Here is a 23,358-nt window from a genome sequence, read left to right as displayed (position 1 = left end):
GACTAGCCCTGGACTGCGGGGAACCCTGGAAAACATTTTTAGGACTTAAATAGACCCTTATAGAAGAATAAATATCATTAGAAAGATCAAAGAAAAATTAAATAATTAGTACAAAGAAAAGTGAGAAATCGAAAAACAGACAAAATCCGGTGTTTCTGAATAATCTGGAATGCAACCCGAACAGGGGCATTATGGTCATTTGACATCCCAAATTGTCTTTTGACCTAAATGTCCATTAAAAATAAATAATATTACACTTAGAAAATGAAATGAAAAATTAATTTGGTGGTACCTAAAGTAAATAGCTAAAATCATGGGTTAATGTGGGATAAATGAACAATTAACATATTATATGATTTAATCTTAGTTAGTGGACCACTAGGGATTTAATTAAACATAAAAATACTGATGTAAGTCCACTATACCCATCAGAATGTTCATCTTCTTCATTGTACCAAACCAGCCGAATTGAAGAACCTAGAAACCTCCATGGCCGTTTTATGTAAAGCTTGATCCATCCCTCAATTTCATCTCCAAACACTTAGGTCCCTTCATGAAAAATTGTCTACACATCACAAGGAAGAGTTTGATACCAAATTTGAGAAGTTTAATCAAGGTTTAACAAGTTTCAACTATAAGGTAAGTTAGCATTTTTGAAGATAGCTTTGTTAAACTTTGTGTGCATGTTATGGGTATTGAATTTGTGAAGGAAATTTTTAAGTTGAAGAGTTATTGAGATATCCATTTTTGGGCAGCCATGTAGTGATGTATTTGATGAGATAATTGTGCATATATTTGATAGGAAATGATGTTGGTTATGGTGATTTAATAACTTAGTGAATTACTTCATATGTATATGGTGATTTTGCATTTAGAATGGAAATTGATGAATTGTAGGACACTTTGGTGTTGAGGGACATTTTCGGCAGCCTTGGAACTCTTGGATAAGTATATGTGTTCATGAAGATATGGGCAGAATTGTGGCATTAGGGATAGATGGATATGTATATGAAATTGTTGTGTAAAGTGTATGTAAAAACTAGTAATGTTTATGTGTATGTGTAATTGTATTTGGACTTTGGAAATTAGAATTATATTTGGTGTGTTGAGGATAATTGTAATCTGCCCAAAGTGATGTTAATGTAAAGTGGAATATGTTTTTGGTAATGTACCAAAACAGATTTGGTAGGGAAGTAAACATATTGCAAGGTAAGTGTGTGATTGATGTGTGTTTAAGCAAGGTAACTAAGGGCAGTGTACATTTTAGCCAATAAGTTTAAATGTGTAACCTCAATTGGTATGAGACCAATTGGAGGTGGAACTAGGCACAAAATGTGCCAACTTTCATTGAGAAAGCATACCAAAATTCTGCTTGCAAGGTGACCTAAGAAAATGACCAATTCGGATTAGGTACAATTAGGACCTGATAAATGACCAATTGGGCAGCAGTGAGTGTTTAGGCCATAACTCACTCAAAACAGGTCCAATTGACCTGAAATTTTAACCATGAATAGTTAAGACCCATACCTACAAGTCTTATGAAGACACCAAAACCCAGAAATGACCAGAAACAAGTCAAAAAGCTTGCACAAGTTCGGGTCCAAAAACTGGCCGAACCAAAGTTGACCAAATTGACCTAAAATTGACCTAATTTGATGCCATTTGACCAGCAATAATGTAATGACCATAACTTGGTCTACTTAACTCGGATTGACCTAAAATTTTTCCCCGCATGCAATAAGACATAGATCTACAAGTTTTTAGTTTTGACCGAAACCCGAAAAGCGAGGGAACTAGGTCGTCCGGTTAGGTCAAACTAGTATCCCGAAATCCAGCAATTTGCAATGAAATGCAAGAAAACGCAATATACATAGAATTGAGTTTGGTAACACGTACCAATCCTAAAACATTATCGAATGTGACATATTAAGGACACTAAAACCTAATTTACCTAAAACGCATCGAGGGTCGGTATATTAGGTAATTGAGCAAATAATAGCTTTTAGTAAATTATTTATCGAACATTATCGTTAGAGATAGTTTAATTTAGTACTGAAACACTTCAAATTGTGTTTCTCAGTTACCAAAGACTCAGAAAAAGGGAAGGAAATACTGAGTCCAGACTCGGAGACAGTTATCAGAGGTTTGTACACAACTAGTTTTCAACTGATTTTGCTTTGAATAATATTTCATATGATTAATTGTATGTTATTGTTTTAAATTGTGTTTGTGCACAACAACTATTTCTTTTGAATTTTTCAATTGAAATGAATTATGACTATTTGTACATTATTGTTTTAAATTGTGGAAATGTGTTTGAATGGATATTTATCACTTGAAAAGCATTGTAAATGGTTTGAAATTGTGAGAAATTGTTTGAATGATATTGATGGATATTTATTGATTGAAAAGTATTGGAAATGGTTTGAAACCACAGCTATCATGTATATTGATTGTATTCCTCACTAGCTTGTCTAGTGGGACGAATTGAATTCCCTCTCTGGCTGAAGTGTTGAGGTGTGTGCCTGTTGAGGACGAATTGGATGAGTACTCATATTTTTGCTAGCTAGCTATGTTATTCCTCATTAGTCATCGACTTTTGGGACGAATTGAATACCTCATTAGCCATTGGCTTTTGGGACGAATTGAACTATGGATCATGATTAAGCTGTGTGTGATTTATTGATATGTATTGTGAGATTGTGAAATGGATTTAAACTCTCATTGACATATACTGTCTTTTGAATTCAAACATGATCTAACTTATGAAAATTATTGTGATATTGACAAATGGAGTTTAAATTCTTGTTGACAATTACTGTCTTGAATTTAACTATGATTTTAAGTATCCACTATTTACATGACTTATGAATTGTGATTTAAATTGTATTTGGTTAATGTTGTGCACCACTGAGACATTGTCTCAGCGATAGCTTTTTATTGCTGTCGCAGGTAGACATACAGACAGGGCAGCAGACTAGGCTGCTAGTACCGCCAGCGAGAGATTTTTGGGTATAGTGAGTATACCACATTTGGCATTTTGTACTGTAATGTATGACCACTGTATGTACATATTGTTTTTTTGATTTTGAGCAGTTGTAAATTCAAATTGTACCTTGAAGTTGTAAATTAATTATGAGTTATTTGACTTGTAAAAATTGTATTATATTTCCTTATCTCAGACTTTGAAAAATTTCTATGGAATTGAGTTGATAAATTATTGTGTTGAGAAATGTATTGGAGTTGAGATTTGGAAAATTATTGAAGTGTCTTTTTACAGGTTTTCTGAAGAACTGTTTTATCCAAAATACAGATGGCACTCTGCCAAAATTTTTACAGAAATTCCAAATAAATCAAATGAGTTAATTGTTTCACTTCAGTTCACCAAAATTTTTAATACCTGTAAATAGTGCTCACTACTGTAAAATAAGTAAGAAAAGTTTTTAAAATCCCTTGTAGTGTATTTAATGGGTTATCAGTAGACGGAGTTGGTAATTCATTAGGTATACTACGGGATCATGTTATACCTTACAGAGGGGTAGGGTGTGACAACAGCTGTTTTTGATCTTCTACCTGTAGATATCTGGGGTCCCTTCTCTGTAACAGCCATTCATGGCCATAGATATTTTCTTACAGTTGTAGATGACCATTCTAGACATACATGGGTGTTCTTAATGAAGAATAAATCAGAAATTCAGTTTTTACTTTAATCATTTTATGCTCTTATAGAAACCCAATTTTCTGCCAAGATCAAAATTATAAGAACTGACAATGGATTAGAATTTAATATGCCCCAATTTTATGCTTCTAAAGGCATAATTCATCAAACCACTTGCGTAGAAACACCTTAGCAAAATGCAATAGTGGAGAGAAAACACCAACACATCTTGAATGTGGCTAGAGCTTTACTTTTTCAAGCTTCTCTACCCAAAATTTTTTAGTCTTATGCTATCTTGCATTTAGTTTATTTGATCAACAGACTTCCTACTCCTGTTCTTCAAAATCAATCTCCATATGAGGTACTTTACCACACCATTCTTAGTCTTGATAACCTTAAAGTTTTTGGCTCATTATGTTTTGCCTCCACTATTACTGCACAAAGATCAAAATTTGACCCCAGAGCAAAGAAATGTGTGTTTCTTGGTTTTAAGAGTGGCACTAAAGGATACATTTTGTTTGATCTTCATTCTAGAGAGATTTTCATTTCTCGAAATGTGATTTTTCATGAATCAGTTTTTCCATTTCATTCACAGCCTCATTCTTCATCTAATTTTTTTCCAATACCTATGCCTCAAAATATCAGTCTTCCCCATTATGATTTTACTGATCCTCTTGCTAATTCCTTACCACCTTCTTCATCACAATCATCTACTCCATCTATTGTTCTTAAACAATCTTGCAGAACTAGAAGGAAGCCTTCCTATCTCCAAGACTACCATTGCAACTTATCCTCTTCAACTTTAGCTGCTGAAAATTCAGGTATTCTTTATCCCCTTTCCAATTTTGTTTCTTATACTTCTTTATCTCCATCATATAAAAATTTTGTTCTTTCCATCACCACCCCAATTGAACCAAAGTCTTATTACCAAGCTATAAAGTTTGATTGTTGGAAAGAAGCTATGCAAGCTGAGATATCTGCTTTAGAGTAAAACAAAACTTGGGTGCTCACAGATTTACCAAGTGGCAAGGTTCCCATTGGTTGTAAATGGGTCTATAAAATCAAACACAAAGTAGATGGTTCTATTGAACATTACAAGGCAAGATTAGTTGCTAAGGGCTATACACAAACTGAGGGTATTGACTACTTTGACACCTTTTCACCTGTAGCAAAAATGACATCAGTAAGACTCTTACTTGCTCTTGCTGCTATGCACAATTGGTTCCTTAAACAATTGGATGTGAATAATGCATTCTTGCATGGAGATTTGCATGAAGAGGTGTATATGGTTTTGGCTCAAGGGTTTTCCTCTTCTAAACCTAACCAAGTGTGCAAATTACTCAAGTCTCTATATGGTTTAAAACAGGCTAGCAGGTAGTGGTTTTCTAAACTTTCAACAGCCTTGGTGTCTATTGGTTACACACAATCAAAGTCAGATTATTCTTTGTTTATTAAGAAGACATCCACTTCTTTTACTGCTCTTTTAGTATACGTGGATGATGTCATTCTAGCAGGAGATGATATGGTAGAAATTGACTTTGTTAAACAATTTCTTAATGACTCTTTTCACATCAAAGACTTGGGTGATCTAAAGTTCTTCTTGGGTTTAGAAATTGCAAGATCATCTAAGGGCATTGTTGTGAATCAAAGAAAGTATGCCTTAGAGATTTTATCTAATGCTGGACTCTTAGCTTCTAGGCCAGCAAAATCACCAATGGATGCTTCAACTAAACTTCAGTAACACATAGGTGAATCTCTCTCTGATAGTGCAGCTTATAGAAGGTTAATTGGCTGGCTCTTGTACTTAACCACTACTAGACCAGATTTGGCATTTGCTGTACAACAACTTAGTCAGTTTCTTGCACATCCCACCTCTGCTCATCAACAGGCAGCCCACCGAGTGCTCAGATACATTAAGAATTCTCCAGGAAATGGCTTATTTTTTCCAGCTACTTCTTCTCTTCAATTAAAAAGCTTTAGTGACTCTGATTGGGCAGGTTGTGTCGATACTAGGAGATCAGTCACTGGATTCTGCATTTAATTAGGTGATTCTTTAATTTCCTAGAAATCAAAGAAGCAAAGCACTGTGTCGCGGTCATCTTCTGAAGCTCAGTATCGTGCTCTTGCTTCTGTGACTTGTGAGCTTCAATGGTTAACATTTTTGCTTGATGATTTTCAAGTTGCTTATAAGAAACCAGCCTTAGTTTATTGTGATAACCAATATGCCTTACATATAGTTGCCAATCCTACCTTCCACGAGAGAACCAAACACATTGAGCTTGATTGTCACATTGTTAGGGAGAAAAGTCAGTTAGGCATCATCAAGCTCTTACCTGTCTCTTCAGCAGCTCAAATTGCCGACATCTTCACAAAGCCTCTGCCCATCGCCCCATTTCATCATCTTCAGTCCAAGCTAGGAATGATAGACATACATTCTCCAGCTTGCGGGAGGGTATTATCAGATATAAAGAAGAACCATGAAGAAGAGCTGAGCTGACGTGGAGTGAAGGAGTTGAAGTTTAACTTATTCTGTTAATTAGTTATAAATTCTGTTAGCTAGTTTTCAAAGTTAGCTTCTGTTAGTCACTGACTTGTATATAACAGGTGATTGATTAATGAATGATCAAGATTTCAGTTCCACTTTCATTTCTCGTTAATATATAATAAATTCTATGTGAATAAGGAAACATGCATTATTCACCAAACACACCGATTATGCTAAACTATAGTAGTATAGAATGAACGCATTGACCATGCTAAGCAGCAACCATATTGAATACTAAGACTAACCATGCCAACCATGTTCGATGAAAAGAAACCTCTCATGCACATTTCAACCCATCATAATATTGTATTAACAAAAATTAGAGAGAAGGTTATGAGTCTTGTTTTCTCTGCAAGGTTGCTATCTTCGTTTTGTCAATTTCAATGGAATCGTCTTTTGCTACTCTCTCATTGCTTGAAGATGAGGCCAATGCCATTATTCTGAATTCGCCTAACGAATCAGAACATCTAGAGTATAGTCTCATTGGAAGGATTTTGATGGCTTGCACTATCAGTTTCCTCTCCATAAGGAATACTATGGCAAATATTTGGTGACTTGGAAAAGGGGTTTGCATTAAGGAAGTTGGACCACAACTTTTTCTATTTTAATTTTTTCACCCTTTCGATTTGAAGAGAGTCATTGATGGGGGTCCTTAGACTTTCAGTAATCACCTTCTCCTTGCTCACCATCTAAAGGAGGGTGAAATTCTGATCCAAGTGCCTCTCTTTATTACTGATCTTTTGGGTCCAGGTTTATGACCTCCCTTTCAATTCGATGTTTAAAAAAGTGGCAATTCAGCTAAAAAATTTCATTGTCTCTTTCCTGGCTTGTGATAGCAGTAGCTCGACTATCATGTGGAGTAGCTATATGCATATCGGGGTGAGTGTGGATGTTAAAGAACCTCTAAAACACTAGAAAAAAGTTTAGAAATAAGGTGGTACTTGGCCCTTGGTTCACTTCAAATATAAGAGATTCCTGAATTTTTGTTTTGTGTGTGGATGGTTGGGTCATAACGACCATTTTTACAATGCTATGTTTGAATATTTTGATGGGAATTTGTAACATGAGTAGGGGCCCTAGTTAAGAGCTATAGTAAAATAGAACACCACTTTTTAGTGATCGCTAACTACAAGATGGTGCGAGATTGGCAAGTCTAGATTTTTTGCCCACTATTATGGATAGAGATTTTCGGGAGCAATTTGCAGTTAATGTTGGCATCCGGATTGGAGGGCAAACTCAGTTTCTGAATTTGGTGCATTAGATGGGGCAATCTCAAAATAATACAAATATGGGAGCTTTCATATTAGAAGCGAGAATCAATAAATCGGTTACACATGTTATTTTTGTTTACGATAATAATGATGCCAATGTGGAAGTAGGCCTGGCCTGTTTCTAATTGTGGCCGATAGTTATGAACTAGGAGGATACTACTATGTAGCTGAATGAGACTAAAAAGGAAAATGTGTTTCTCTTTTAATTGATCAACCCAATATTACAAGCAGACTAGTTAAGTCATCAACATCTGTGTCAAATTCGCAGCTTGCTCTTGGTTTAATGATGGGACTCGAACACTAGGCCTGCTGAGAGCCATGAACTGCCTAAGTTGGAACTACAAAGGGCTAGGCAACCCTCTTGTAATTGTTGCTCTTAAGGAGCTAGTTAAATTAAATTAGCCTTGTTTGATTTTTCTTATTGACACTCTTGTTCGTGCTAATCAAATTAATGAAATAAAGGTTCAGGTTGGTTATGTTGGTTGTTTTGCTATGGATCGTTTGGGTTGAAGTGGTGGCTTGGATTTACTTTGGATTAATGATGCTTTTGTTAACTTATTGGGCTATTCTCATAATTTTATTATCGCAAGGATTTTACGGTCACCGAACGATTCTTACCTAAGTGAAAAAAGTGAGGAGTCGCCACTTTAATTTTGAGGGAAATTAAAGGAAACCATTTGTAAAAATCAAAATTTAAAAATTTATAAAACCACTTTGAAAACAGAGATTCTAGGTTCGGAGTCCGTTCATGGGTGGGGAAGGTGTTAGGTGCCCCACCTCGTCCCTCAATGAGGGTAAGCAGATTTAACGATGTGCTCTTCATAATTTAAGATCGATAATTTTGAGGTTAGTATTATAATGTTGGTCCATTTTGTTGATGTGAGGAACATTTGATATTTTGATTAAGTCGAACTGAAGGAAGAACTCTACCTTAATAATATAAATATGAGGGCCTTGAGGAAGACTCTCCATCGGGCCTCAATATAAGATTCGGGATTTTTTGGAAGGACTCTCCCGCAGACCCATTGTTTAGAATATATGATGAATTTTATAATGAAAGTATCAGGGCTTAAAAGGAAAGAACTCTCTACCGATCTCCCCTAATTTATACAAAACATCTTTATTAGAAATTTGGCCAAGGGAATTCGGGAAATGACTTTCTCCCGATCTCCTAAAACATTTTTATTAGAACTTCGGCTAAGAGAATTTAGGAAAGGACTCTCTCCCGATCTCTTAAAACATTTTTGTTAGAATTTTAGCTAAGAGAATTCAGGTAAGGACTCTACCGATCTCTTAAAACATTTTTATTAGAATTTTGGCTAAGAAGATTCAGGAAATGACTATCTCCCGATCTCTTAAAATATTTTATTAGGAAAGGACTCTCTCCCGATCTCTTAAAATATTTTATTAGGATTTTGGCTAAGAGAATTCAGGAAAGGACTCTCTCCCGATCTCTTAAAATATTTTATTAGAATTTAGGCTAAGAGAATTCAGGAAAGGACTTTCTCCCGATCTCTTAAAATATTTTTTATTAGAATTTGGGCTAAGAGAATTCAGGAAAGGACTCTTTCTCGATCTCTTAAAATATTTCTAATAGAGAATTCAGGAAAGGACTCTTTCTCGATCTCTTAAAATATTTTATTAGAATTTTGACTAAGAGAATTCAGGAAATGACTCTTTCCCGATCTCTTAAAATATTTTATTAGAATTTTGACTAAGAGAATTTAGGAAATGACTATCTCCCGATCTCTTAAAATATTTTTTATTAGAATTTTGGCTAAGAGAATTTACAAAAGGACTCTCTCCCTATCTCTTAAAATACTTTATTAAAATTTTGGCTAAGAGAATTCAGGAAATGACTCTCTCCCGATCTCTTTTTGTTAAGAACTCAGGAAATGACTCTCTCCCGGTCTTTTTGATATAGCACCAGACACTTTATAAAAGGTTAAGTTCCAGGAATTCTAGGAAAGGACTCTCTTATGAACTCCTTATTTTGAAAAGTGAATTCAAAAGTCACGAATATTAATCCGAACTCTTCGTCGATCTTTCGCATAATTCCTCGACCTCTATGTTATCCGAACTCCTTTGTTTCCACCCATATAGCTTATTGTCTGAACTTTTCTATCTCGAGTTTTGTGTCGTATGGTTCTAGTTTGTTTTGATTTTCTGATCTTTTAGCTTATCATCCGGGCTTGCCTTATTTCTTTTCGATCTCATAATTTACTTGTCCGAGCCAATCTCCGTTTCTGACCTCACAACTCATCCGAACCTTCTACATCGATCTGGAATACATCTATTTTCCTAATTATTTTCCTTATTTACTCAGATCAAAAATTTCTAAGTCGTCACTTTTATCCATACTCCTTACGGTAGTTACGGAGTGTTAGCGACCCAAACTTTCATTCATACGAAATAAAAAAAGAATTGAAAATAATGATAATTATAAGACTTGCAAATGATAGGAGGCCAAAGATAATATTTATGACACAAGTCAAACTTGATACGTCTCTATTATGAAAACTTAGTGTGGCAAGACACATTAAGAATACTCATGTTATGAATACAAACCAGCGATATTTATAGATGGACAAGTTAAATGCTTACCTGTAGAGAGCTAAAACAATGGATGAATCAATATGGATGCTCTGCGGATTCTGGAGCTACTATAACTGAGATGATGGAGTGACTTTGAGCTATCGAATGAGATGACAACACTGCCTTAATGATAAACTGCAATTGGGCTTCCAAAATGGTGCATGATTACTAAGGGTATGAATTGCAAGACCTGTAGCTTTAGTGAAAAGATCCTTTAGAAAACTTGTTTTTAAAGTTTCTGGAGAGGGAACTTAAGGATGTTTGGGCCTGCCGATCTTGCTCAATTTACTGAAGAGATCAAAGCGAATGAGGAAGAAGCCCTGACGAGAGAGGCTGATGCCTATGTGAATGCCCATAGTGATCTTTTGGCCGAACTCGTGGAGCGCTATCTTGAAGAATACTTCTCCTGGATGGAGAAGCTCATCCCGAGAGCTAAAGATGACAGTTAAGAAGAGCCTAAGAGAGAGGAGAGAGAGAATGTTGAGATCAAAAATGTAACTGAAGAGCAGGTTAGGGAAGACCCTCCTGCCGAATAACTTTTGTATAATTTTCTTTGGAATGAATTTCTTTAGATCTTCTTCATGAGATTGGAAAAATACCAAACTAAGAACGAATGAGTATTAACTCAATTCCCAATTAATTAGATAAGTCCAAACACAAAGTTTAAGATCAGTTATCCAGCATAACTACTTAAAGAGCTTGGTAAACATTAAGCACAAAGATGAGATAAGAAAACCATTGAAATTAAATGATTTGAGACTAGGTCTTGGTCTAATTTTGCTAGGTTCAGGATCACTTACAGATAGGATAAGATATTAATTTGAATAATGCGAGTGAGACGTAATCCTGAAACTACCTAGAATTACCTGAAGTTTGGGGCTAGGGGATCGAAAAACACAATGCAAATTCCAGTAGTTCAACAGGTCGAATAAACATAGGGATTAGAAAATACTTAATTTGTTCATGAGATTAGATAGACTCTGGATTTACTATTCATCTAGAAAGAAGTTATTGTGGATTCAGAGAAAATGGCTTGAGGTCAAGTAAATGGTAGAGATCGAGTAAAACGCCTACGAGGGAGATCAGCTGAAATGCGCGTCGTGACTAGAGATCGGCCCAAAATGTGGTGCCTACAGCTGCCCCTCTTTACATGTTTTATATTAGGAAGAATAAAATTCTCTCGTATAGAAATCATGTAAAGATATAGAACCACATTTTGGGAGGCTGAAATGCTAGAAATTAATATCAACTTGGATATTGAATCCAAAAGTTGATAATTGGAAATTTAAAATTAACTTGGACCTTGAATCCAGAGGTTGATAACAGGAATTAAATGCTAAAAATTGAAATCAACTTGGATATTGAATCTAGAGGTTGATTACATGAATTAAAAATGCTGGAAATTAAAATCAACTTAAATCTTGAATGAAGAGATTGATAATTAGAAATTAAAAATCAACTTGGATCTTGAATCTAGAGGTTGATAACTGGAAATTTAAAATCAACTTGGATCTTGAATCCAGAGGTTGATAACAAAAATTTAAAATGCTAAAAATTAAAATCAACTTGAATCTTGAATCTTGAATCTAGAGGTTGATGTGACACCCCTTACCCTTCTACAGTGTAGCCGAGCAAGTTATGCCACTCAGTGTGTCGGAACACCAATTCATGTTTCAATTTCAATTAATCCCTTTTAATTCATTTATTTATAATTTCTGATAAATCTAAATTTTTTCGCAAATTTTATAGAAAATCCGGCAGAGTGCCGGCTATAAATTGGACAAACAGTTCTTCTGAACCTGTTAAAAACACTCCCAATAATATCATCACATTATTCTCAATCAACCTCCAATATATTCTCAACAATTTCTCAATTCACTTCAGTGTCTCAAAAATTTAATTCAATTCAAAACACAATCCACTCAATGAAAAATGCTCAATTTATTACTGAACATATTCTATAGATACTTACATCAAAAAATAATTACATGAACTTATAATATACATTACAGAAGGTTACAAAATACCAAATGTCAACATATCAAAATATCAAAATGGCCTAATGTCCTACCAAATGCACTGCAAGGTGAGGTGACTCTGAACTCTAAGTGCAGATATGAAGGCTCACCCTATATGAGGCCTACTGGACTCTCCAGATATGTCTCCAGTACCTGCGCGTGGCAAAAGCGACGCGCTAAGCAATTCTGCTTAGTGGTGACAATATAAAATAAACTAAAATAAAATAAAATAAAATAAGACATGTGTGCAAAATGTATATTTACATTTTTTAGTGGACTAAATTTCAAATATTTATTGCAATATTATTTAATTAAAGTTTGGTAAAATTTATTAATACTGCCCGAGTAACCTATACTAGTTGACTGGACTGGATAAATGGGTAAACTGGTACTGGGTACTAAGTACCTCGGACCATCACACCATCGGTCACATTGTGTCTCCCGGTGTGCAACAGAACAGCTAATAAGCTGTGATAATTATCGGGGATTAAACCCGAGTATAATAACTCATTATCATAGCCAAAGGCTATTATGTTACAGAATGGATGGGAAGCCATGAAATACAGAATGGCATAAAGCCATATGCAGTACAACTAACAGAACCCTATTGGCATGCCAAACTATCCAACCAATCACATTAGGCCTACTAGGGCATTTAACACTTTTTATTTGTGTAATTCTTTGAAATTGAAATTTTTATGACTACTATTCATTTCACTAGTCAACCAAAAATGTTGACTTTTGCATTGATAATAGGTAAATTAGTTTAATTATCATCAATAAACCACATTTTGCATTTAAAACTTATTGGTATTGGTTACCAATACCATCTTTAAGCTTAATGATAATTAGACAAAAATTTCAGTTTTCATGCTTTGTCTTTACTGTTCCATTAGTCATATTTGCAGTGGAAATTTGGAAAAGTGATCAACATGAAAGTTGTTCCTTATTTTGTCTAGATGAATTTCTTTTTTTGAATCACTCCATTTGGAGTTTTTTAGCTCAAGTTATGGCCTAAATACCATAACTGGCCGGATTGGACAGATTCCAAATTTCTGGGCAAAACTGGTTCTGCCAGATTTTGTGACTCAAGTTTGGTTGGTAATTTGACTAGGTTATGATCATAATTTGGGTCAGGTTTCTTCATGAAAGTTGTTGGTATATATGTCACCTTGTTGCTGGTAAAATTTCAGGTCAATTGGACCTTTCTAAATTGAGTTATGGCCAAATGACCAAACACTATTTATTTGGTCATTTTGCCCAGGCAGATTGCAGGTCACCCGGATTAGGGCAAACTTTTGGTCAAGTTGGTTTGGTTTTCTGGGCATAGTTTCTTCATCAAAGTTGTGCCATTATGTGTCTAGTTTCATGTCCAATTGGCCAAACACCAATTGAACCTCTACAATTCAAGTTATGGCTGTCCAAACAGGCTGGACTCATAGCCAAACCTGCAGGTTACACAAGGCAGCCACTCCAACCTCAAATCCCACAACCCAATTCACTTCATTTCTGGTTCAAACCAAACCAAATGGTCACTAATTGACCATTAAAACCTACTTCCATCATCACAAGATCAAATCTCATTCTTCAACCCAAACCCTAACTCAACAATTTCAAAATCATGCATTTTCACTTTATTTCATCAATCTACTTAGCAAATACATATTGTGGGCAGCCCTAATACCCTTTTAACTTCATTAAATTCAACACCATCAAACCCTAACCATGGCTGCCAAAAATAAGGGATGACATACCAATGTCTTTCATCAAGTTTCTTTGTCATTTAATCACCAATATAGTGCTTAAACATGAAATTGAATTGAAATTTAAGGTTTTGGTCACTAACCTCTTTTAGCTCAAATCCAAGCCAACCAAAACTTTAATTTTTCTTCAAAATTTTGCTGCCCAAAGCTTCCTCAAGGTGTGGGGTGAATTTTTTGTGAAGACAACTAGGGCTTTTAGGGTGTGGAAGCTAGGGAAAATCAAGCTTGAAAAAGCTTGTCCATGGAGGTTAGGGAAGAATGGTTCACGGCAAGGAAGAAGAAGAAATAGAAATCTGATTTTTTTTCTCTCAATTTTCAGCCCATTTGTCTCTTTTAAACACATTTATGCCATGTGTCAACACTTGAGTGGGTGAAGGCACACTAATGACATCATGTGATGTCATAAATTCCCATTTAATTCATTTTTTTTTCTTTTCTTTTCTACTCATTTTCAATTCAATTTTTAGTGATATTTATTCACATTTTATGTCATAATAATTATTTACTTAACTGGACAAGTCGGCCAAAAATCACCTCTGAAGGCGAAATGACCAAAATGCCCTCCGTTTGGCTTAACGGGCCAAAATTATCTGTACCAATTGAAAATTTTTTCTAAATATTTCCTTGGAATTCTAATGCCATAGGAACCTTAGTGACCCTTCTCTGGAGTCCCAAAAATTATTTTATAATTTTTCTCCCGGGTCTAGGGCTCCTAGTTGCGAGAACCGCAACTTCTCACTAGGTTACCCATCGCTAGGGCACCGGCTCATTTCACTTGATTGTATTTTATTTCTAAAATTTTTCCTAAATTTTTTCTTATTAATATTTGAGTTAATTATAGTTCCTCACTTTAGTTTAAATATTTTTTCAGACAATTTAGCTGTCCAGACCAACACCGATCTCCGGAACAGTAGAATGTACGAAACAGGGAGGGTGTTACAACTCTTCCTCTCTAATTTAAATTTCGTCCTCAAAATTTACCTGATGCAAACAGTTGAGAGAACTGTTGCCTCATCGTCTCTTCACTTTCCCAAGTTGCCTCCTCGGTGTTGTGGTGTCTCCAAAGCACTTTCACTAGTGGGATCTGTTTATTTCTCAACTCTTTCACTTCCCGAGCCAGGATCCGTATGGGTTCTTCTTCATATGTCAAATCCGGTTGTACTTCAATTTCTTCCATGGAGATGACATGTGAAGGATCTGAGCGGTATCTTCTTAACATAGACACATGGAACACATTGTGGATCTTGTCCAGCTCTGGTGGTAAAGCTAGCCTATAGGCCACTGGACCCACACGTTCAATGACTTCATATGGGACAATAAACCTAGGGCTCAACTTACCTTTTCTTCCGAACCTCAATATTTTCTTCCATGGTGAGACTTTGAGAAACACTTTATCACCAACTGCATACTCTATCTCTTTTCTCTTTAGGTCGGCATAAGACTTCTGTCTATCGGAGGCAATCTTCAGGTTAGCTTTGATTATTTTCACTTTTTGCTCAGTCTGTTTCACCAGGTCTGGTCCTACCACCTTATCTTCGCCCAATTCAGTCCAACACACTGGGGTTCTACATTTTCTCCCATATAGTGCTTCATACGGAGCCATTTGAATGCTAGCTTGGTAGCTATTATTGTATGCGAATTCTACCAGTGGAAGATATCTATCCCAACTTCCCTCAAACTCAATGACACAACTCCTTAACATATCCTTAAGGACCTGACATATATTTCATGTTATTATTATCATTTCAGTTCAATATTTGCATTAGTTCAATTGGTTTCAGTTGTTTACCTGGATTACTCTTTCTGATTGCCCATCCGTCTGAGGATGGAAAGCTGTGCTGAAATGGAGTTGTGTACCCAAGGATTCATGTAACTTCTTCCAAAATCTTGATGTAAACCTTGGGTCTCGGTCAGATATGATAGAAAGTGGGATTCCATGTAGCCTAACTATCTCACTGATATACAATTCTGCTAGCTTCTCCAGTGAGTAGTCAGTCCTAACTGGCAGAAAATGTGCTGACTTCGTCAATCTGTCCACTATCACCCACACTGCATCATGCTTCCTTTGGGTGAGAGGTAGACCACTAACAAAATCCATAGTGACCCGGTCCCATTTCCATTCAGGTATGTTTATAGGCTGTAACAAACCTGATGGAACTTGATGTTCTGCCTTAACTTGCTGACATGTCAAGCATTTAGTCACATAGTCAGTTATATCCCTCTTCATACTAGGCCACCAATAATGAGGCTTCAAATCATTATACATTTTTGTGCTCCTTTTTCTTTCTTCTAGGTATACAGTACCCATATATTTCTTCTTGAACTCGGAGAGAAAGAAGTCCCAAGTTACTATTTCTGGCTGTACTTCACTGGACACCGTATCCCACCATTCATAGGCATCGTCTTGTAACAGAGATATGGCAGCCTCTAGGTTTGGTTCTGGAGTGCAGTGGAGTTGTTTTAGAATTCTGCCTGTTTTGTTCAACCAATTTTCGACTGCAACAGAATCATCTTCTCTCTTGCCGAAGAAGTCCACTGCTCCAAATTTTCTTAATCTTTCCAGGTGTGATTTCTGCTGTGGAGCTAGTGGTGGTGGTGGTGCTGGCATTACCCCGGCCATTTGTCTAAAGAATTCGGCCATTTGCTGGAATATGGCCTGTGGAGGCCGAAAGGTGCTCGGCTTGAGTCAAGTGAGCAGTTCTCCCATACCCCAGTCTCATTTCCGTAGGTGGAGCATGACTCTCCACTTCCTCCTCAACTGCCCTTTGAGATGTAGGGTCCATATCCTATTCAAAATAAGAAAGACAAACAGATCTGCATTAGTGTCACCTTGACTCGTACAAATGCAATGCATGGTATGGACTCAATCTAGGCCCAGAAACACCTAAACCGTGCTCTGATACCACTAAATGTGACACCCCTTACCCGTCTACAGTGTAGTCGAGCAAGTTATGCCACTCAGTGTGTCGGAACACCAATTCATGTTTCAATTTCAATTAATCCCTTTTAATTCATTTATTTATAATTTCTGATAAATCTAAATTCTTTCGCAAATTTTATAGAAAATCCGGCAGAGTGCCGACTATAAATTGGACAAACAGTTCTTCTGAACCTGTTAAAAATACTCCCAATAATATCATCACATTATTCTCAATCAACCTCCAATATATTCTCAACAATTTCTCAATTCACTTAAGTATCTCAAAAATTTAATTCAATTCAAAGCACAATCCACTCAATGAAAAATGCTCAATTTATTACTGAACATATTCCATAGATACTTACATCAAAACATAATTACATGAACTTATAATATACATTATAGAAGGTTACAAAATACCAAATGTCAACATATCAAAATATCAAAATGGCCTAATGTCCTACCAAATGCACTACAATGTGAGGTGACTCTGAACTCTGAGTGTAGATATGAAGGCTCACCCTGTATGAGGCCTACTGGACTCTCCAGATATGTCTCCAGTACCTGCGCGTGGCAAAAGCGACGCGCTAAGCAATTCTGCTTAGTGGTGACAATATAAAATAAAATAAAATAATACATGTGTGCAAAATGTATATTTACATTTTTTAGTGGACTAAATTTCAAATATTTATTGCAATATTATTCGATTAAAGTTTGGTAAAATTTATTAATACTGCCCGAGTAACCTATACTAGTTGACTGGACTGGATAAACGGGTAAACTGGTACTGGGTACTAAGTACCTCGGACCATCACACCATCGGTCACATTGTGTCTCCCGGTGTGCAACAGAACAGTTAATAAGTTGTGATAATTATCGGGGATTAAACCCGAGTATAATAACTCATTATCATAGCCAAAGGCTATTATGTTACAAAATGGCATGGGAAGCCATGAAATACAGAATGGCATAAAGCCATATGCAGTACTGCTAAGAGAACCCTATTGGTATGCCAAACTATCCAACCAATCACATTAGGCCTACTAGGGCATTTAACACTTTTTATTTGTGTAATTCTTTGAAATTGAAATTTTTATGACTACTATTCATTTCACTAGTCAGCCAAAAATGTTGACTTTTGCATTGATAATAGGTAAATTAGTTTAATTATCATCAATAAACCACATTTTGCATTTAAAACTTATTGGTATTGGTTACCAATACCATCTCTAAGCTTAATGATAATTAGACAAAAATTTCAGTTTTCATGCTTTGTCTTTACTGTTCCATTAGTCATATTTTCATTGGAAATTTGGAAAAGTGATCAACATGAAAGTTGTTCCTTATTTTGTCTAGATGAATTTCGTTTTTTGAATCACTCCATTTGGAGTTTTTTAGCTCAAGTTATGGCCTAAATACCATAACTGGCCGGATTGGACAGATTCCAAATTTCTGGGCAAAACTGGTTCTGCCAGATTTTGTGACTCAAGTTTGGTTGGTAATTTGACTAGGTTATGGTCATAATTTGGGTCAGGTTTTTTCATGAAAGTTGTTGGTCTATATGTCACCTTGTTTCTTGTAAAATTTCAGGTCAATTGGACCTTTCTACATTGAGTTATGGCCAAATGACCAAACACTGTTTATTTGGTCATTTTGCCCAGGCAGATTGCAGGTCACCCGGATTAGGGCAAACTTTTGGTCAAGTTGGTTTGGTTTTCTGGGCATAGTTTCTTCATCAAAGTTGTGCCATTATGTGTCTAGTTTCATGTCCAATTGGCAAACACCAATTGAACCTCTACAATTCAAGTTATGGCTGTCCAAACAGGCTGGACTCATAGCCAAACCTGCAGGTTACACAAGGCAGCCACTCCAACCTCAAATCCCACAACCCAATTCACTTCATTTCTTGTTCAAACCAAACCAAATGGTCACTAATTGACCATTAAAACCTACTTCCATTATCACAAGATCAAATCTCATTCTTCAACCCAAACCCTAACTCAACAATTTCAAAATCATGCATTTTCACTTTATTTCATCAATCTACTTAGCAAATACATATTGTGGGCAGCCCTAATACCCTTTTAACTTCATTAAATTCAACACCATCAAACCCTAACCATGGCTGCCAAAAATAAGGGATGACATACCAATGTCTTTCATCAAGTTTCTTTGTCATTTAATCACCAATATAGTGCTTAAACATGAAATTGAATTGAAATTTAAGGTTTTGGTCACTAACCTCTTTTAGCTCAAATCCAAGCCAACCAAAACTTTAATTTTTCTTCAAAATTTTGCTGCCCAAAGCTTCCTCAAGGTGTGGGGTGAATTTTTTTTGTGAAGACAACTAGGGCTTTTAGGGTGTGGAAGCTAGGGAAAATTAAGCTTGAAAAAGCTTGTCCATGGAGGTTAGGGAAGAATGGTTCACGGCAAGGAAGAAGAAGAAATAGAAATCTGATTTTTTTTCTCTCAATTTTCAGCCCATTTGTCTCTTTTAAACACATTTATGCCATGTGTCAACACTTGAGTGGGTGAAGGCACACTAATGACATCATGTGATGTTATAAATTCCCATTTAATTCATTTTTTTTCTTTTCTTTTCTACTCATTTTCAATTCAATTTTTAGTGATATTTATTCACATTTTATGTCATAATAATTATTTACTTAACTGGACAAGTCAGCCAAAAATCACCTCTGAAGGCGAAATGACCAAAATGCCCTCCGTTTGGCTTAACGGGCCAAAATTGTCTGTACCGATTGAAAATTTTTTCTAAATATTTTCTTGGAATTCTAATGCTATAGGAACCTCAGTGACCCTTCTCTGGAGTTCCAAAAATTATTTTATAATTTTTCCCCCGGGTCTAGGGCTCCTAGTTGCGAGAACCGCAACTTCTCACTAGGTTACCCATCGCTAGGGCACCGGCTCATTTCACTTGGTTGTATTTTATTTCTAAAATTTTTCCTAAATTTTTTCTTATTAATATTTGAGTTAATTATAGTTCCTCACTTTAGTTTAAATATTTTTCCAGACATTCTAGCTATCCGGACCGACACCGATCACTGGAACAGTAGAATGTACGAAACAGGGAGGGTGTTACAGTTGATAACTAGAAATTAAAATCAACTTGGATCTTGAATCCAGAGGTTGATAAAAAGAATTTAAAATACTAAAAATTAAAATCATCTTGGATCTTGAATCCAGAGGTTGATGATATGAATTTAAAATGCTGAAAATTAAAATCAACTTAGATCTTGAATCCAAAGATTGATAACTGGAAATTAAAATCAACTTGGATCTTGAATCCAGAGGTTGATAGCTAGAAATTTAAAATCAACTTGGATCTTGAATCCAGATATTGATAACTGGAAATTAAATGCTGAAAATTAAAATCAACTTGGGTCTTGAATATCCAGAGGATAATAATTGAAAATTTAAAATCAACTTGGATCTTGAATTGAGAGGTTGATGACATGAATTAAAATGCTGAAAATTAAAATCAACTTAGATCTTGAATCTAGAGGTTGATAACTAGAAATTAAATGCTGGAAATTAAAATCAACTTGGATCTTGAATCCAGAGGTTGATAATTGAAAATTAAAAATCAACTTGGATCTTGATAACTGGAAATTAAATGCTAAAAATTAAAAATCAACTTGAATCTTGAATCCAGAGGTTGATAACTGGAAATTTAAAATCAACTTGGATCTTGAATCCAGAGGTTGATGGCAGGAAATTTAAAATCAACTTGGATCTTGAATCTAGAGGTTGATAACTGAAAATTAAAAATCAACTTGGATCTTAAATCCAGAGGTTGATAACTGGAAATTTAAAATCAATTTAGATCTTGAATCCAGAGGTTGATAACAAGAATTTAAATTGCTGGAAATTAAAATCCACTTGGATCTTGAATCCAAAGGTTGATAGCTGGAAATTAAAATCAACTTGGATATTGAATCCAGAGGTTGATAACAAGAATTTAAAATGCTAAAAATTAAAATTAACTTAGATCTTGAATCCAGAGGTTGATGACATGAATTTAAAATGCTAAAAATTAAAATCAACTTAGATCTTGAATCCAGAGGTTGATAACTAAAAATTAAAATTGACTTGGATCTTGAATCCAGAGGTTGATAACTGAAAATTAAAATCAACTTGGATCTTAAATCCAGAGGTTGATAACTGGAAATTAAATGCTGAAAACTAAAATTTTATGTATGTATCTTGAATGCTCACAAAGCAAATCTGATGCAAGGTGTTCATCCAAGCAAAGTTTACTTAACGAGGTCCCGAAGATGAATGATTAATGGAAAAGGTTAGAACGAGTCTCAAGGCTTGGCCCATGATTTTCTCCTAGTGCCCTTTGAGCTCCCTCCTTACTTCTTCACCATTTCCGATTAGAAGTGCCCTTTCGGGTTTTCACTCATAGGTTTTTTTTTTTTTTTTAACTCTCTTTTTCAGGGCGTCTTTCTGGATTTTCACCCTTTGCTCATTTTGCAGAAAGTGCCCTTACGGGTTTTCACCTCTTTTCACATATTTTGTTAGGAGCACCCTTTCGGGTTTTCGCTCTTAGATGTACCAGTTTCCTGATAATCGTTTACCCTTCTACAAATCTTAAAATAAAGTGTATGAAATTACCTGTGTTTAAATTCTCATCTTATAAGAAAGCTTTCAATAAATTAATAGCGCATAAACCAAGGTAGACGAGATATGCACAAATTTATTCATGGCCTGAGAAGATAATAATACTATGATTTTATGAACAAAAGAATAAAGGTACAATTTTTGGGAAAAAGTGTACAAGGATAAATCTCACAAATGCCCCCAGTTAACTTTGAAGTCCCTCAATCGCCAGCGTCCCAAGTGACCTTCTGAAAAGCATTTTGTGTAATTTATTGTCCTTTGATCTCGAGACCTTCCTTATTTCTCTACTGTCTCCGACTAGAAGTGCCCTTTCGGGTTTTCATTCTTAGTTTTTTTTTCTCTCTTTTTCGGGGTGCCCTTCTGGGTTTTCACCCTTCACTCATTTTGCAAAAAATGTCCTCTTGGGTTTTCGCCTTCTTTTCCTCGTTTTGCTAGGAGTACCCTTTCGGGTTTTTACTCTCACTTTTTTTTTTATGCATAATATCTTTTTACAGCATCTGCATTTACCGACCTTGGTAATTCTTTCCCATCCATGTGAGTCAAGATCAGTGCACCGCCAGAAAATGCCTTTTTAAGCACATAAGGCCCTTCATAAGTTGGTGACCACTTGCTCTAGGAATCGCTTTGAGTTGGGAGGATCTTCTTTAAAACTAGATCTCCTGATTGGAATTCGCGGGTGTACGTTCTTATCAAATGCTCTAGCCATTCTTTTTTAGTACAATTGCCTGTGGCATACTACTGTTAGTCTTTTCTCATCTATCAAATTCAGCTGATCTAACCTTGATTGAACCCATTCTGTCTCATCTAATTTTGCCTCTTTTAAAATCCTTAAGGAAGGAATTTCCACCTCTATTGGAAAAATAGCTTCCATCCCATAGACCAGCGAATATGGAGTTGCCCCAGTCGACATCCTTACCATGGTATGATAGGCACGAAGAGCAAAAGGAAGCATATCATGCTACTCTTTATAAGTGATAGTCATTTTCCCAATTATTCTCTTGAGATTTTTATTGGTAGCTTCTACAGCTCCATTCATCTAGGGTCGTTATGGTGATGAATTGAGAGTCGTATGTTGTACTGATCACACAACTTCTGAATCTTTGGACCATTTAAATTCGTGGCATTGTCAGTGACAATCTCACCGGGAAGACCATACCGACAGATATTATTATTCTTAAGGAACTTCAGAAATGTGTTTTGAGTGATGTGAGCATATGAGGTAGCTTCAACCCATTTAGTAAAGTAATCGATGGCCACCAAAATAAACCTATGTCCATTGGATGCTTTTGGATTAATTGGACCGATTATGTTGATACCCCACATTGCAAAAGGCCATGGTGAGATAAGATTATAGAGCTGATGAGGCAAGACATTTATCTTATCAGCATAAATTTGGCTTTTGTGACATTTTCGAAAGTACCCAATACAGTCTTTTTCTAAAGTGGTCCATAAGTAACCCCACTTTAAGATTTGCTTTGCCATCATACACCCATTGCTATGAGTAGTGTAGTTCTCTTCATGGGTTTCAAAAATAATTCTCCTTGCTTCTTTTGCATTCATGCATCTTAATAACTCACCATTGGAGCTTCTCTTGTACAAGATTTCTCCATTGGGGAAGAATCCCATCGCTAACCTTCTGATCATTCTTCTTTCGTTTTTGCTTTCCCCAGGAGGATATTCCTTATTTTTGATGTACACCTGGATATCATGATACTAGGGTTTGCTGTCTATTTCTTCTTCAATCATAAAGCAGTATTCTGGCTCACTCCTTGCTTTAATTTGCAAAAACTGCATTATAATTTCTCATTCTCTTTCTCTCTATTTTCTCCCCTTGCTACATAAGCTATTCCCCTTGTTGGAAGATAAACTAAAGGGATTGGTGCTGAAGGATGAAATTCTGCATTTGGGACAGCTTTATGGCAGGAGATAGTTAATTCACTGCTT

General features: G+C 35.8%; 1 protein-coding gene across 1 annotated transcript; it reads right to left on the bottom strand.

Annotated features, from left to right (window-relative positions):
* Positions 1-22,446: 22,446 nt before the first annotated feature.
* LOC131178344 (uncharacterized) lies at positions 22,447-23,040 on the bottom strand. The gene has a single exon (XM_058143302.1). It carries the CDS (start codon positions 23,038-23,040, stop codon positions 22,447-22,449), a length of 594 nt encoding a protein of 197 aa, XP_057999285.1.
* Positions 23,041-23,358: the final 318 nt, after the last annotated feature.

Source organism: Hevea brasiliensis, chromosome 3, assembly GCF_030052815.1.
Source record: "Hevea brasiliensis isolate MT/VB/25A 57/8 chromosome 3, ASM3005281v1, whole genome shotgun sequence".
NCBI classification, from domain to species: domain Eukaryota; kingdom Viridiplantae; phylum Streptophyta; class Magnoliopsida; order Malpighiales; family Euphorbiaceae; genus Hevea; species Hevea brasiliensis.
This window is presented reverse-complemented; position numbering and strand designations above follow the sequence as displayed.

Bases quoted from the DNA above. Each gene is read 5' to 3' on its own strand.
- LOC131178344 (XM_058143302.1), bottom strand. From the start codon at position 23,040: ATGGGATTCTTCCCCAATGGAGAAATCTTGTACAAGAGAAGCTCCAAT.